At 45.9% G+C, this 13,118-nt stretch overlaps 1 protein-coding gene across 2 annotated transcripts in view; it reads right to left on the bottom strand.

Moving 5' to 3' along the window:
- Positions 1-13,118, bottom strand: part of MASP1 (MBL associated serine protease 1) — a 70,012-nt gene that overhangs the window by 28,046 nt on the left and 28,848 nt on the right. For both annotated transcript variants that reach the window (XM_065942313.1, XM_065942312.1), the window contains exons 4-8: positions 11,559-11,690; positions 9,292-9,488; positions 7,214-7,361; positions 4,565-4,683; positions 3,549-3,627 (exon numbers count right to left, since the gene is read on the bottom strand). In XM_065942313.1, the coding sequence (XP_065798385.1) occupies positions 3,549-3,627; positions 4,565-4,683; positions 7,214-7,361; positions 9,292-9,488; positions 11,559-11,690 (675 nt within the window). The remainder of the gene's footprint in view (positions 1-3,548; positions 3,628-4,564; positions 4,684-7,213; positions 7,362-9,291; positions 9,489-11,558; positions 11,691-13,118) is intronic.

Genomic DNA, 13,118 nt, shown 5'->3' with positions numbered 1-13,118 from the left:
ATCTGTTATCTTTGTGCTGTTAAAAATATTGATTCAACTGATGATTATTTTTAGTGCTTGCCCAGTTCCTCTCTCAGGGGCACCCTTGACCTAGGATGGCACTTCAGTCTCTGGATCTTTCTTTGGCCAACTTTGCAGGATTCTGCCCTCATCAAGAGGCCATTCAATCAGCGAATAAACTAATAAGCAGTCACGGTGTAATGCAGGGGTTCTCTGATATGCCTACCCAGATTTTCAGGCTGAAGCAGAGATTTCCAACCTCTGCAGCCCCTTCTTCATCATTATTTATAACCCAGTGATGTCCCATGACTCCAAAGCTGAACACTGATGTTTTCAAGTCTGATGCCTATCTTTTGAAAAACTTTAATTAGGAAATTTTCAGAAATGCAAACTTTGTAAGCCCCAGAGGAAAGATCTTCTGGTGATAGGATTTTAGCCCCATTTTAGGTACAGATGGAAGAGAAATTTTTGGGCATGAGACTAGATCTAGGTTTCCTAAAAACCCACACTATATGAGTTATTGTTAACTTCACCTCCTCAGGGTTGTTAAGAAAGTAGCAACAGGTACAAATATTAAAGTCACAAAGTGACTCCGGCCCATTTAACCTTGAAGTGTGGAATAGAAATCAGGGCTCACTTTCACCTGGTCCTCCTAAGCATTTGAATATAAATTAAATCAAGTGTCTCTAGAATCAAAGCCATTTTTCCTTTGAGAAGAGTATAGTCCACCCAGAAGTGCTAAAAAAGAAATCCCCCATTGTCTTTTCATTATTTTCCAGCATAATGTTTAAATGATGGGTGAACCCTCATAAGGAGAGTTGTTCTCATACACGAGGCAGTTTCAACTGCTTGGGTCTGTGTTGCCTTGTTCAGCATCCATTCTAATCCGCACTGAAATGGGAAATGGAGTGTTGGCAGGATGGGGAGGGATGGAGAAGCCCTGGGACCCGGGGTCTTGTGAGTGTTCCATTCCTGGATGTCTGCACAGTGTGGGGTCCCAGCATTCACTCTGCCACTTGCTCTGACTCAGGTTCGCTTTCCACATCCTTTTCCGTTTCTGCCACCATGATGAAGATCAAAGAGGGGTTAGGAGGTGCAGAGAAAGGAAGCAGAGAGAAGGGAGAGAAAGAAGAGAAAGAAAAATTAGCAAGCAAAGCAGAAACGGTTTATGCAGGAAATACAGAAATCGCTCCACCAGAATTGATTAAGGATGCACAGTGCAGGTACAGTCAGTGTGAAGGACAGCTTGGGATTGTGGGATGTGTACCATTCTGAGAATTCGCACAGTCATAAGTCCTGGCTTGCGGCAATGATAACATTCAGCTCCCCAAGCAAGCTTTGCATTCATCTGTTTCAAACCCTCATTTGACAGATGGCATCGGAGCAGAGCAAGACTTGTTTGGAGTCACCACAGCAGGTGGAGGCAGGGCCAGGACCACAACCCATAATTCCCACTTCCTGTTCCCATGCAAGTTTCTTCCTGTCTGCTCTCAACCCCTTTCCCTGGGGACTCTCAACTTCTCTGTCTTTTTTGCCTTTGCATCTCTCCTAGGACCCAGCACATGCCTGGAACAAAAGTGCTCAATAAATATCAACTCAGTGAACAAGCAGAGATTCTGGTGTGTCTGAGAGCAGAGTCTACTAGTCCTGGTGGGAGAACCAGGCCATATTAAGAAGGAAAAAAAATTCCTATTTTCCTGATATTTTTGTATATTAATATGTCACATAAAAGTACAATCAAACACATGAGTTGCCCTACTCTATCAACACTTCTGCTACAATAAAAAGTGTGTGTTTCATTAGGGAAAAAAATTATTACCAAAATTTCCAAAAGCATGAAAGAGAGACCAAAACCTCTTCTTATAAAGGTGGTTGGATGGGGGAGATGAACAAGCTTTTATTGAGTTTTTACTTACTCCTGGTGCACCTTAGGTGTGATGTGTACATTAACTCAGTTGTTGCGCTCAGTCACTCAGTCATGTCCGACTCCTTTCGACCCCATGGACTGTTGCCTGCCAGGCTCCCCCTTGTCCGTGGGATCATCCAGGCAAGAATACTGGAGTGGGTTGCCATTTCCTCCTCCAGGGGAACTTCCCGACCCAAGGATTGAACCCGAATCTCAGTTAGTCCTCAGAACGATCAACAATGCGGGAAACTGAGGCCAAATGAGGACGAGCCAATGGTTCAGGGATGCTGAACTGGTGGAGTCTGGATTGGGACCTAGAACTTGTCTCCAAAGCGAGATCCTGTCCTTTCTACCCCTCGTCCCCCGTCTCCTTCAGAACGCTCCCTTGCCTTGCCCTGCAGAGTGCTTCACAAAGGCCTCAGTCGCAGCACCACACAGGAGCCACACTGGAGGCGGCGGCCAAGTGTCTGCTGGCATTTGAGTTCTTTAACGTCTGGACCCTGTCTTTTCTGACGTCTGCATAGGTAGCCAGTAAACATCTGTTGAAACTTTTTGTTGGAGTCATAAAATGCCCCTCTTTCCTACACTGGGCTCTGACTCCAGTCACAATGTCACATTAAAAAGAAAATTTAAAATAAGCTCCAAAATTATGCCTGGGATTTGCCTCAAGGGAGCCCCCTGAGAGTGTCCCCTTGAGAGTGCATCCACCTGCTTACTGGACCCGAGTCGTTTAGGACAAGGGGAGGGAATAGCACTTCAAAGTTTATATAGGGTCATGAAATGGGGCTGGGGCTGGGTGGGGACCCACTCTAGTTCTTGACGTCTCACCTCTCCATTCAAAAATAAATCCTCCTCCCCTCCTTCTCTTTCATTTTCTGTCACTATGCCTCCTCCCATCACTGTTACCACAGATGTCCTCTAAAACTGTGATCCTTATAAGTCTTGAGTTGAAATCACCTGGGTAGCGGGAGAGGGTGTGGTGGCTGTCAATTTGTATTTTTACAAAACTTACTGGAGGATTTATGTGGATCGCATTATTTCAGAACCACTGGGATATATTCTGGAATATTAAGGCTAGTCCAGATCTTTTTATAGCTGAGGTGAAGGATCTTGTCCATGATCACAGCATGGGTTAGGAGCAGAGCCAAGGCAAGAACTCTGGGTTCCAAGAACCCGTGCAGAGCTGAGTCCCCTGCTTCGCTCAGGTCCATTGTGCTGACCTCACCACCCTCCCTTCACAGCTGTCCCAGGAGACAGTGGACACGGCTGATCGCCACATAAAGACTGCCAAGGTCACCAGCGCCAAAATAGTGTCCTATATTAGCAAATGCCAGAGCTAGTTTCAAACGTGGAGACAAGCTATTCCTCTAGCAACTTTGGCAACCTGCCTGCAGGCAGAGGTAAAATTAGTATTTAGAAAGCAAACTGGGACTCAAAAGCAGTGTTTTTTGAAATCCTAACACCTTACTGCTGAAAGGAACATTTGAGAGCTTTTCATTGAACTGCAGTGTCTGTAAAATTCCTGCCCCATCCCTCTCAGGGTGCGCTTGCCAGGCTCCCCCGACCCCGTGTGGGCTCTGCTCACATCCCCCCAATGCTGGGGGCTCATGACCCTCATAACCAGCCAATAGTGTTTTCTTACTTTTACAGGTGGGAATCCTGTTACTCCACGTGCCGTCCTTCAGACACTCCATCTGGAATGTGTCCATCTCCACGTTATCCTAGGAAGAAACATGAAGAAGGTGAGGAAAGGAGGAGGGGGTGGGTTGGTGGCTGTTTCCCAGTATAACCAGCTCACCATCCAGAGCTGGCTGTTCTACGCTGGGCTTTCCCAACGGGGGCCTCCCGGGGCTTGAAGTCAAGGGGAGGACAGACCCTGAGCTCATGGCCCCCGTTCCTACTCTGGAGAGACACCTACTGCCGGGGCGGGGTGGAGGGGGTGTTGGCTGGGGGCTGGGCAGCTGCCTGAGAAGGGACTCCTATACCGGTGACTCCTTCTGCAGAGCCGTGGCTCTCAAACCTCACCCAGTGAGCATCAGTGTCCCAGGCCCCCCTCCCAGAGTTTCTGAATCAGCGGCTCTGGCCTGGGGACCAAGACCTTGCATTTCTAACTAGTGACGTGCTGGTGTGGGGGGGACCCCACTTGGATTATCATTCCATGAGAACAGCAGTCCACTAGCTTGGCTTACACTGGACTCACCTGGGCAACTTAACAGACAAAATGCTCATGGGTCCAGCCCCAGAGATTCTGTTTTAATTGATCTCAGGTGGGGCCTAGGAGGTGGATTTGTTAAGCTAACCAGAGGATTCCTAGGAGAACCACTGTTTCAGAGAATGAGCAATGCTTACCTGCCCACCTTTAAAAGCTCAGGTTCTGTCCCAGGGCTACCCGGTAAGCCTGATGAACTTTGTTAAGGCTGTTTTTACTGACTGTTGGGCTGAATGGATATTTTGCTCGGACTTTTGTGCCACTTTCAGAAGGGAGAGTCTGGGACACACGCTTTGAATTTTCAGAAGGCGAATTTTTGGTGTATTGTGGGAAAGCTCGGAAATACCGTGGTGGGACTAGGACAAGCTCTGGAAGCCCTTCTGCCCTGGGAGGCTCTGGGGAATTTCTCCAGCATGGAGACCCACCCCTCCTCTGGCAGGACCCTGTACCTTCAGCACTTTGTAGCCTGTGTCACAGCTGATGAGCACCTGGTCTTTGAAGGAATATGTGGTTTGCAAGGGTTCAATTTTCCCATGGACAGGAGGCTGCAGCTTGGGGCACTCATTCCCTGGTGGGGAGCAATGAAAGGAGTAGGTGAGAAAACAAAGGAAAGTGTGGTCATGAGAAGCCATTCCCTAGAATTGAAGGCCTGATGGAGGTGGAAAAAAACACGTGAAACCCACACCCCCAGGGTATTGGGGCCTAGACCTACCAGGCCCTGAAGAAGGCTTACTTTGGACGCTTGAGCAGGTAACTTTCCAACGTGAACCTTTATTTCCTCATCTGTAAAATGAGGTGGTTTGCCAGATGATCTCATCAAAACTCAGGGTAGGAAAAGGTATTAAATATCTGAGTATAACTCTTGTCTAATGTTCCCTTTCCATCTTCCACAGTAGACCTGTGGGACATTCCTTCAGGAACAAGGAGCTCAGTACCTACCACTGTGTACCTTTCATACTAGACTCCTCCGATGAGAGGAACAGAATTTTCATATTCAGGTGAAATTTACACCCTTGAAATTTTTACTCAGTGGGAGTAGTTGGCTCTTTTGGGTCACTCATGATGACCCCACTCTTTCTTCCCAAGATTATTCTTCACAGTGCTAGAGAGACTATGATTTGCACTTCAAAAGGCTAAATTGGATAGAATTCCTATGCCTGACGTATTTCCTGGATAAACTCTCCCTCATTAATATCCTCTTCCTGCCTCTCCTCACAAGCAGGCACTGAAGCTGGTGATGAGCCAAGGCCAGGATATAACGTCTTTGCGCTGTATTAGTCACACCCAGCTGTGGTCCTGGCACTGCCCCTCTTCCTCCAGTTACTGCAGGTCCCTTGGGTCAAGTAACTCCAGCAGGGTTTGGACCAGGATCAGGTGTCTCAAGGTATTGGGCGATGAGGCCTACGGGCTTTGTCACTCTTTGTCACAAGGAGGCAAACCACCATGATGAAACATTTTGTGCTAGAGGATCACACCCAAATTTCCGCCCCAGACTTTGGAAGGCCTGGGGCTGGAAGGATCCTCTCCAGGCCTAGCCAATCACAGTGTGAAGTTCTGGAAACTGTTTTTTTTTTTTTTTTAATAATGGTTTTTTTATTTTTTAATTAATTTATTTATTAATTTACTTTATAATATTGTATTGGTTTTGCCATACATTGACATGAATCAGCCATGGGTTCCTCATCCTGAACCCCCCTCCCACTTCCCTCCCCATCCCATCCCTCTGGGTCATCCCAGTGCACCAGCCCTGAGCACCCTGTTGCATACATTGAACCTAGACTGGTGATTCATTTCACATATGATAATTTACATGTTTCAATGCCATTCTCCCACATCATCCCACCCTTGCCCTCTCCCACAGAGTCCAAAAGACAGTTCAATACATCTGTGTCTCTTCTGCTGTCTCACATACAGGGTTATCATTACCATCTTTCTAAATTCCATATACATGCATTAGTATACTGTATTGGTGTTTTTCTTTCTGGCTTACTTCACTCTGTATAATAGGCTCCAGTTTCATCCACCTCATTAGAACTGATTCGAATGTATTCTTTTTAATGGCTGAGTAATATTTCATTGTGTATATGTACCACAGCTTTCTTATCATTCATCTGCTGATGGACATCTAGGTTGCTTCCACGTCCTGGCTTTTTTTTTTAATTATAGTTTAAAAAAATTATTTATTTTATTGTAGCCTAATTGCTTTACAATGTTGTATTGATTCCTGTTGTACAACAAAGTGAATCAGCTATATGTATACATTTATCCCCTCCCTTTTGGACCTATCTCCACCCCTCTCCCCCATCCTATCTATCTAGGCCACCACAGAGCACCGAGTTGAGCTTCCTGTGCTTTATAGCAGGTTCCCATGAACTATCTATTTTAGATATGGTAGTACATATATGTCAATCCTAATCTCCCAATTTGTTCCACCCTCCCCTTTCCCCCACCCCGTGTCTGCAGGTCTATCCTCTTATGTCAGCATCTCTATTCCTGCCCTGGAAATAGGTTCATCTGTACCATTTTCCCTGGGGCATATACTCTGAGAAAACCATAATTCAAAATGACATGTGTGCCCCAGTGTTCACTGCAGCGCTACTTATAATAGCAGGACATGGAAACACCCTAAATGTGCATTGATAGATGAATGGAGAAATGGGATGTGATACACACATACAATGGCATATTACTCAGCCATAAAAAAGAACAAAATTTGGTCATTTGTAGAGATGTGGATGGACCTAAAATCTGTCATACAGAGTGAAGTAAGTCAGAAAGAGAAAAACAAGTATCATGTACTAATGCATATATGCTTTTTGTTTTTAAAAATCTCTTCATATGATTCTGAAGTGCAGCCAGTTTTGAAAATGTCTTATCCAAAACCACCATCATTGCTGCCCTTTACCCCATTTATAGATGAGAAACTAGTCAGCAGAGAGAATCTGCCTTGGTCCCAAGTTGCTCAGTGGCAGGGCTGGGAGTCCTGCCACATCCCTGGAGGAGCCCCAGGCCAGCATCCCCTCACACTCCCTGGCTGCTACGCCCTGAGGGCTGAGCATGGAAGGCAGGTTGACCCAGGAGGGGAGAGGCTGTGTTACCTGTTGCCCTGTACGATAGCCTCCAGCCCCGGTTCTCCCCCGAGTTGTCACTGCGGAATAGGATCTGTACACTGTGGCTCTGGGTATCGATGGGTTCTGGGGCTTTCTCTCCACAGTAGGGCCCCAGAATTTTTGGACCAGCTTTAATCTGTGAGGGGCGAGATAGAAAAAAAGCAGGGTCACACCTGAGTGGCAGTGACTGCTTCTGGGATCATCTCTACTCTGCACCCTGGGTTTTCTGGAAGCTTCCATGCAAGTCCATGGTGTTCACTCACATTCTAAGTGGGTATTACCATTCACCAAAGGGTTCCATCTCCACACTCCCATTTACAAATTACAATGACCTTGGAAGTGGACAAGGCAGGTTGAGTATCCTTGTCTCAGAGATAAACATATTATGGTTCAGAGAGGGGCAGAGCCCTGTCCAGATGCACAGGACAGAAAAGGCCCCTGCTCGCAAGGACCCTGCAGTCTAGTCGGGGCAGACTAATAGATTAAAAAAAAAAAAAATTACCAGCTGTGGTAAGTATCGCAAAAATAATCAGGATGATATACATATACATATATAACATAAATGTATGCTCTGTTTATAATTTAAGTAGTAAAATCTATGTAGTCTATGTAATTCATCATTAATATAACAGTTATATTATAGTTGCTTAGTTGCTAAATCATGTTCAACTCTTTTGTGACCCCATGCACTGCTGCCCACCAGTCTCCCCTGTCCATGGAATTTTCCAGGCAAGAATACTGGAGTGGGTTGCCATTTCCTTCTCTAGGGGATTTTCCCTACCCAGGGATCGAACCCCTGTCTCCTGCACATGTCTCCTGAATTGCAGGTGGATTCTTTACCACTGTACGACCAGGGAAGCTTCAGTGTAACAGATAATAACTTTAAATAGGTATTTAGAACAGGCCTCTTCATGGAAGTAACGTTGGATTTGAAACATGTAGGATGGGTAGGAGCTTGTCATTTGGAGAGGAGGGGAGGATAGTTTCCAGGCAGAGAAAGCAATGTATATAAAGGTTGAGGCCAAAAGTAGGAAAGAGCCTGGTAAGAATCAAGAGCAGGAAGGAAGCCAGTGAGGCTGGAGGAGAGGGAATGCTTTGGCTTGAGGATGGGACTGCAGCCATGGGCCATACTGTGTTGAGGAATTCATGTTTATTCCAAGTACAATCTTGATATAGCCTGGCTTTTATAAAATTTACCCTGGATGCTAGAAAAGAACATATCATGCACAGCAAGAGTGGATGGCAGAAAACCCTCCAGGTAGCTTTGCAGCTGACCAGAGAGAGCAGGGTTTGGACTCAGGTAGAAGCAGCGGAGATGGAGAGAAGGAAGAGGCACTCTGGGCTGGTTCAGATTTCCAGCCCCCAGGCCTGGGTCTTGCCTCTGCTTTAACTCTTTCTCCTTCCTCCTCTGAGGACCAGTACATCTTAACTCTCATTTGATGACTTCTATAATCCTGGGTGCATCTTCATCTTGTCACCCTTACTGTGGTGAGGGGGGACAGTGAATACCCTAGAGGTTACCTGCCTAAGGATAAGCTCATAACATAGCTCCTGGGATATAATGTATGGTAGACAGAGTTCTGGGTCTTCCTTGTGGCTCAGATGGTAAAGACTCTGCCTGTAATGTGGAAGACCCGGGTTCCATCCCTGGGTTGGAAAGATCTCCTGGAGGAGGAAACCCACTCCAGTATTCTTGCCTGGAAAAATTCCATGGATAGAGGAGCCTGGTGGACTATAGTCCACTAGAGTTGGACACGACTAAGTGACTAACACACACGGACAGAGTTCTAAGATGGTCCCCATGATCTTCACCCTGGTGTCACTTCATGATGATGTTATGTTACCTGGCAGAAGGGATTTTGCAGGTGGGGCAAAGGGCTGGTTTGGGATCAGGGAAGTTCCCTAGACTGGGTCCAATTAAGGTGGTAGATGTTATTTTAAATAATTACTTTTTAGGAAACCACCTGCTTGGCCCCCTATCCTGGAAGAAGGTAGAGAATGTCAATTTTCCCAATTTAGCCATGATTTGTCAGCATCCCCGGGGCCTATGGCCACTGCTGTCTTACCTTGATGTAGTCATAGGGGCAGGACACCTCAGGATGGTCCTCAATGTCGAAAATGTCCTCAAACTGCAGGCTGATCATGAAACCCTCCTCTAGCTCGATGGTGTAGAGGCATTCAGAGCTCTTGGGGTAAGGGTTGGGGAAGTCGGGGCTGGTGATCACGCCGGTCCGCTGGGTGAAGAGGTTGTCACTGCACTCCACTGCAGGAAACACATGGGAGCAAAGTGGTACACCATGCTCATGGCCACAGCCTCCCCTTTCTTATCTGCTATGGTACAATTTTCGCAGTGGTTCTGAGAGGCAAGTGGGGGAAGGAGTCACTATCCCCATTTTACAGATGGGGAAACTGAAGTTCAGTAAGGGGAAGAGATTTACTCAAGGTCACACAACCAAGTAATTTGCAGGGTTAAGACTCAAAGGCAGTGAGTGTGATATGCCTTTTTGTCCAGTTCTCTGATCTTGGTGTGGGGCATGACGGGTCTCAGATGAAAGGTTTTGAGATGTGTGGTCAGGGGGACGATCTTCTCCTCTTTTGTGCTGCTCTCAGGACTCCATGAGATCTCTGCTCAAAGCCACCCTTGATCCCTCATTAACACAAGACCGTCGCACATACCCTCGCTCTCTGGCCCCTGGCCTTGCTTTGTTTTTCTCCATGCTACTGACCACTGCTTGCCATTGTGAAATGTATTTCTCAGTGCATTTTCCTGCCCCCACAAAACTCCTAAGTTCCCTGACCTCAGGGAGTCCACTCTGTTCCCCATCCCAGCTGCAACCCAGCAACCAGTGTCTTGGATCCTGGCCATGGCTTAACCCTGCAAAGGCCCTGTTACATGCCACTGAACCATTGTCCTTGGATCTGGCATGTCAGTTTTTTCTGGTCGTTTGTAAATGAGAAAACTTTGGCCCAGAAAGGGGGCATAGCTAACCCTAAAGTCTCTCAGTTACAAGCTACAGAACAAGATTTAGAGTGGTCTCTGAATCCTTGTGCTTTAATATTCTACCCCAAGCATTTTCATGGGGATGACATTGTTCCCAGAGGGGCCAAAATTGGTTCTTAGAGAGGGGAAGTTGTTACTCTTTTTATGCATAACACACAGGCAGACATATAGTACATAAACATATATACAGGGTATTTGTGGTATTAAATTTCCTGGGTGAGACAAGTAGGAAGAGAATGTTTAAAAAGGCTCTTGGGCGGGGGGGTGGGCAGAAGCAAAAATGAAAAACAGGATTCAGAAACATTGCTCAGTCTTAGCCCCTCTGTGCTCAGCACATCGGTGGATACTCAATAAATACTTACTGAATGAAAACCATGGAAAATACAACCCTCTTCAAGAAAACTCCTGTATGTGCCTGCTTTATACTGATGGGTTTTATTTGGAAGTAGAAGATTTTGAAGGAGGAAGGAAAAGGAATCCTGTTTCTAGCATGCCCTCCCCCAACGCTCCCTCACTCAGCTTCCGGGTGGTCTTTCTAGGACACAGACCCTTACCCCGCAGTCATACGGGGTTTGAAGGCTTGCAGAAGCTGTGCTCTCTGCCTGTCGTGCCCTCCTTTTCCTTGTCCCTTTTCCTTTATCTCTGGGAAGTGCTTGCTCACTTGGTGCAGACTCAGGTCTGACGGCGCCACACCCAGACTTCGTTTACAACACTTTTACTACATTTTATCATTTGCCTATGTGGGTATTACCCGCTAGACAGGAGGTCCTCGTGGAAATGTCTGAGTCCTCCTATTTCTCCCTCCCCTCCTCAGCCTGGATACTATGGCAGAGAAGGCATGTGGATGAGAGGGGAAAGCATAGGGGGCAAGAAGGAAAGGGATGTTTTCTTGCTATCTTATTTTTGCCTCTCTTCCCTTCTCTCACTTTCACTGGGTTCTCTCTATCACAATATAAATGTGAGAGGCCAGGGGAGAGCACAAAAAAAGGAGCTGATGGGTAAAATCTAGTTCAGGGTTCAGGACTGGGAAACCTGGGTTTTCCCTTGACTCGGCCTGTTACTTACAGGAGGAGAGGAAATAGGGACTAAAGAGCAGAAAGCCCTGTTCCCCGGGAAGAAAGATGGTCCAGAGGCCAGGGCTTCTCCAATGCAATTCTCTGAGAATCTGAACCTGACTTCCAGGCTGGTGGGCATTTCAGCATCTTTATCCTTGTGATCTGGCTTCATTTTTAATTGTTCCTACTGCCTGCCTGTCCTCCTCTGAGCCTCCCCTCATCTTACTGGGAAGTATGACTGCTCACGGTGATGCACAGCAGCGGTGCTGGGCCCCACCTCGGCACGTCCTGTTGTCCGTGTGGAGGATGTATCCGAAGCGACAGGAGCAGTAGTAGCCGCCGATGTAGTTGTGGCAGTAGTGGTCACAGGACAGCTCCTCGTCCTCTCGCTCCGTGCACTCATCCACGTCTGCAGGGCAGGTAGAGCCTCTCACAACCCATTCAAGCGCGATGGTGAGGAGAACAGCCAGCATTCACAGGGCACTCGCTGGGGCCACTCACTGTGTTGGGAGATACCTGCATTCTCTCATGGAAGCCTCCCCTAAGCCTCCAATGACAAATGAGGAAACTTGCCCAAGGTCACAGACAGCCTGGTCAGACCTGGGCAACCTGACTCGGGGTGGTGCCACTGTTCTCTGACAGTTGTGATGACAGCAAGCAGGACGGTTATGACCTCCTTTTTATAGATGAAGCGACTGAGACTTAGAGCCATTAAAGAACTTGCTCCACGTCACACAGATAGTAAGTGGAGTCCTCTTTCAAATCAAGGTGGGCTGACTCTAAAATCTGGGTTTTTAACCTCTTGTCCATGTTGCTTTTCTCTCTCTAAGTCTCTAAGGTGGGTCAAGCCCTATCTTAGGCATTGGAAATATAAAGATAAAGAGATGTATGTTCTCAACCCAATTTGAACACACATTTCTTCCCAAAAGATACAGGAATGGCCAAGAAGCTTACACATGAAAAGATATTCAGCATCACTAGGTGCCAGAAAAATGCAAATTAAAACCACAATGAAGTACCACTACATGTCCTCTGGAATGGTTAAATTTTTTTTTTTTTAATTGATGACATCAAATGTTGGTGAGGATATAGAGCAGCCAGAACTCTCATACACTGGTGGAGGGATACAAAATGGTGCAAACACTGTGGAAAAAGTCTGACAGTTTCTTATAGAACTAAACGTACACCTACACTATGATTAAGCAATTTTGCTCCTAGATATTAATATATACCCCAAAGAAGTGAAACATATGAAAACATATGTTTACAGAATGGCTTATACAAAAAGGTTTGTGGAAATTTTATTAATGGGAGCCAAAAAATGGATAGAACCCAGGTGTCTGTCAATAGAAGAATGGATAAGTAGATTGTAGTATATTTATATAATGGAAAATTACTCTGCCAGGAAAACAGTTACTAATGAATTGGAACAACATAAATAAATATCAAAGACTTTATGCTGAGTAAAATATTTCTCATCTCCAAAATATAATCTGTATGTGTTCATTTATGTGAGGTTTTGCAAGAGGCAAAACTAATCTATGGTGGTGGAAAAATCAGGACTGCTGTGGTGACCTCTAAGGAGGTAGGAGTGTGATGTAATTGGAAAGGAGCATAAAAGAACTTTGGGGGTTAAGGGTAAAGCTCAACATCTTGTTAGGGATTTAGTTACAAATACAAATTTTTCAAAGCTTAACAATTGTACTTAAGATTTATGCATTTCATTGAATATATAGATTTTACATGAAAAGAAAAAAATGTGAATAGCTGTTGAACCCTAGATAAACAATATGCATGCTAAAGTATTTAGGAAGAAGAGTACTGATGTCTGCAATTT

This window comes from Muntiacus reevesi, chromosome 8 (genome assembly GCF_963930625.1).
Source record: "Muntiacus reevesi chromosome 8, mMunRee1.1, whole genome shotgun sequence".
Lineage (NCBI taxonomy): Eukaryota > Metazoa > Chordata > Mammalia > Artiodactyla > Cervidae > Muntiacus > Muntiacus reevesi.
This window is presented reverse-complemented; position numbering and strand designations above follow the sequence as displayed.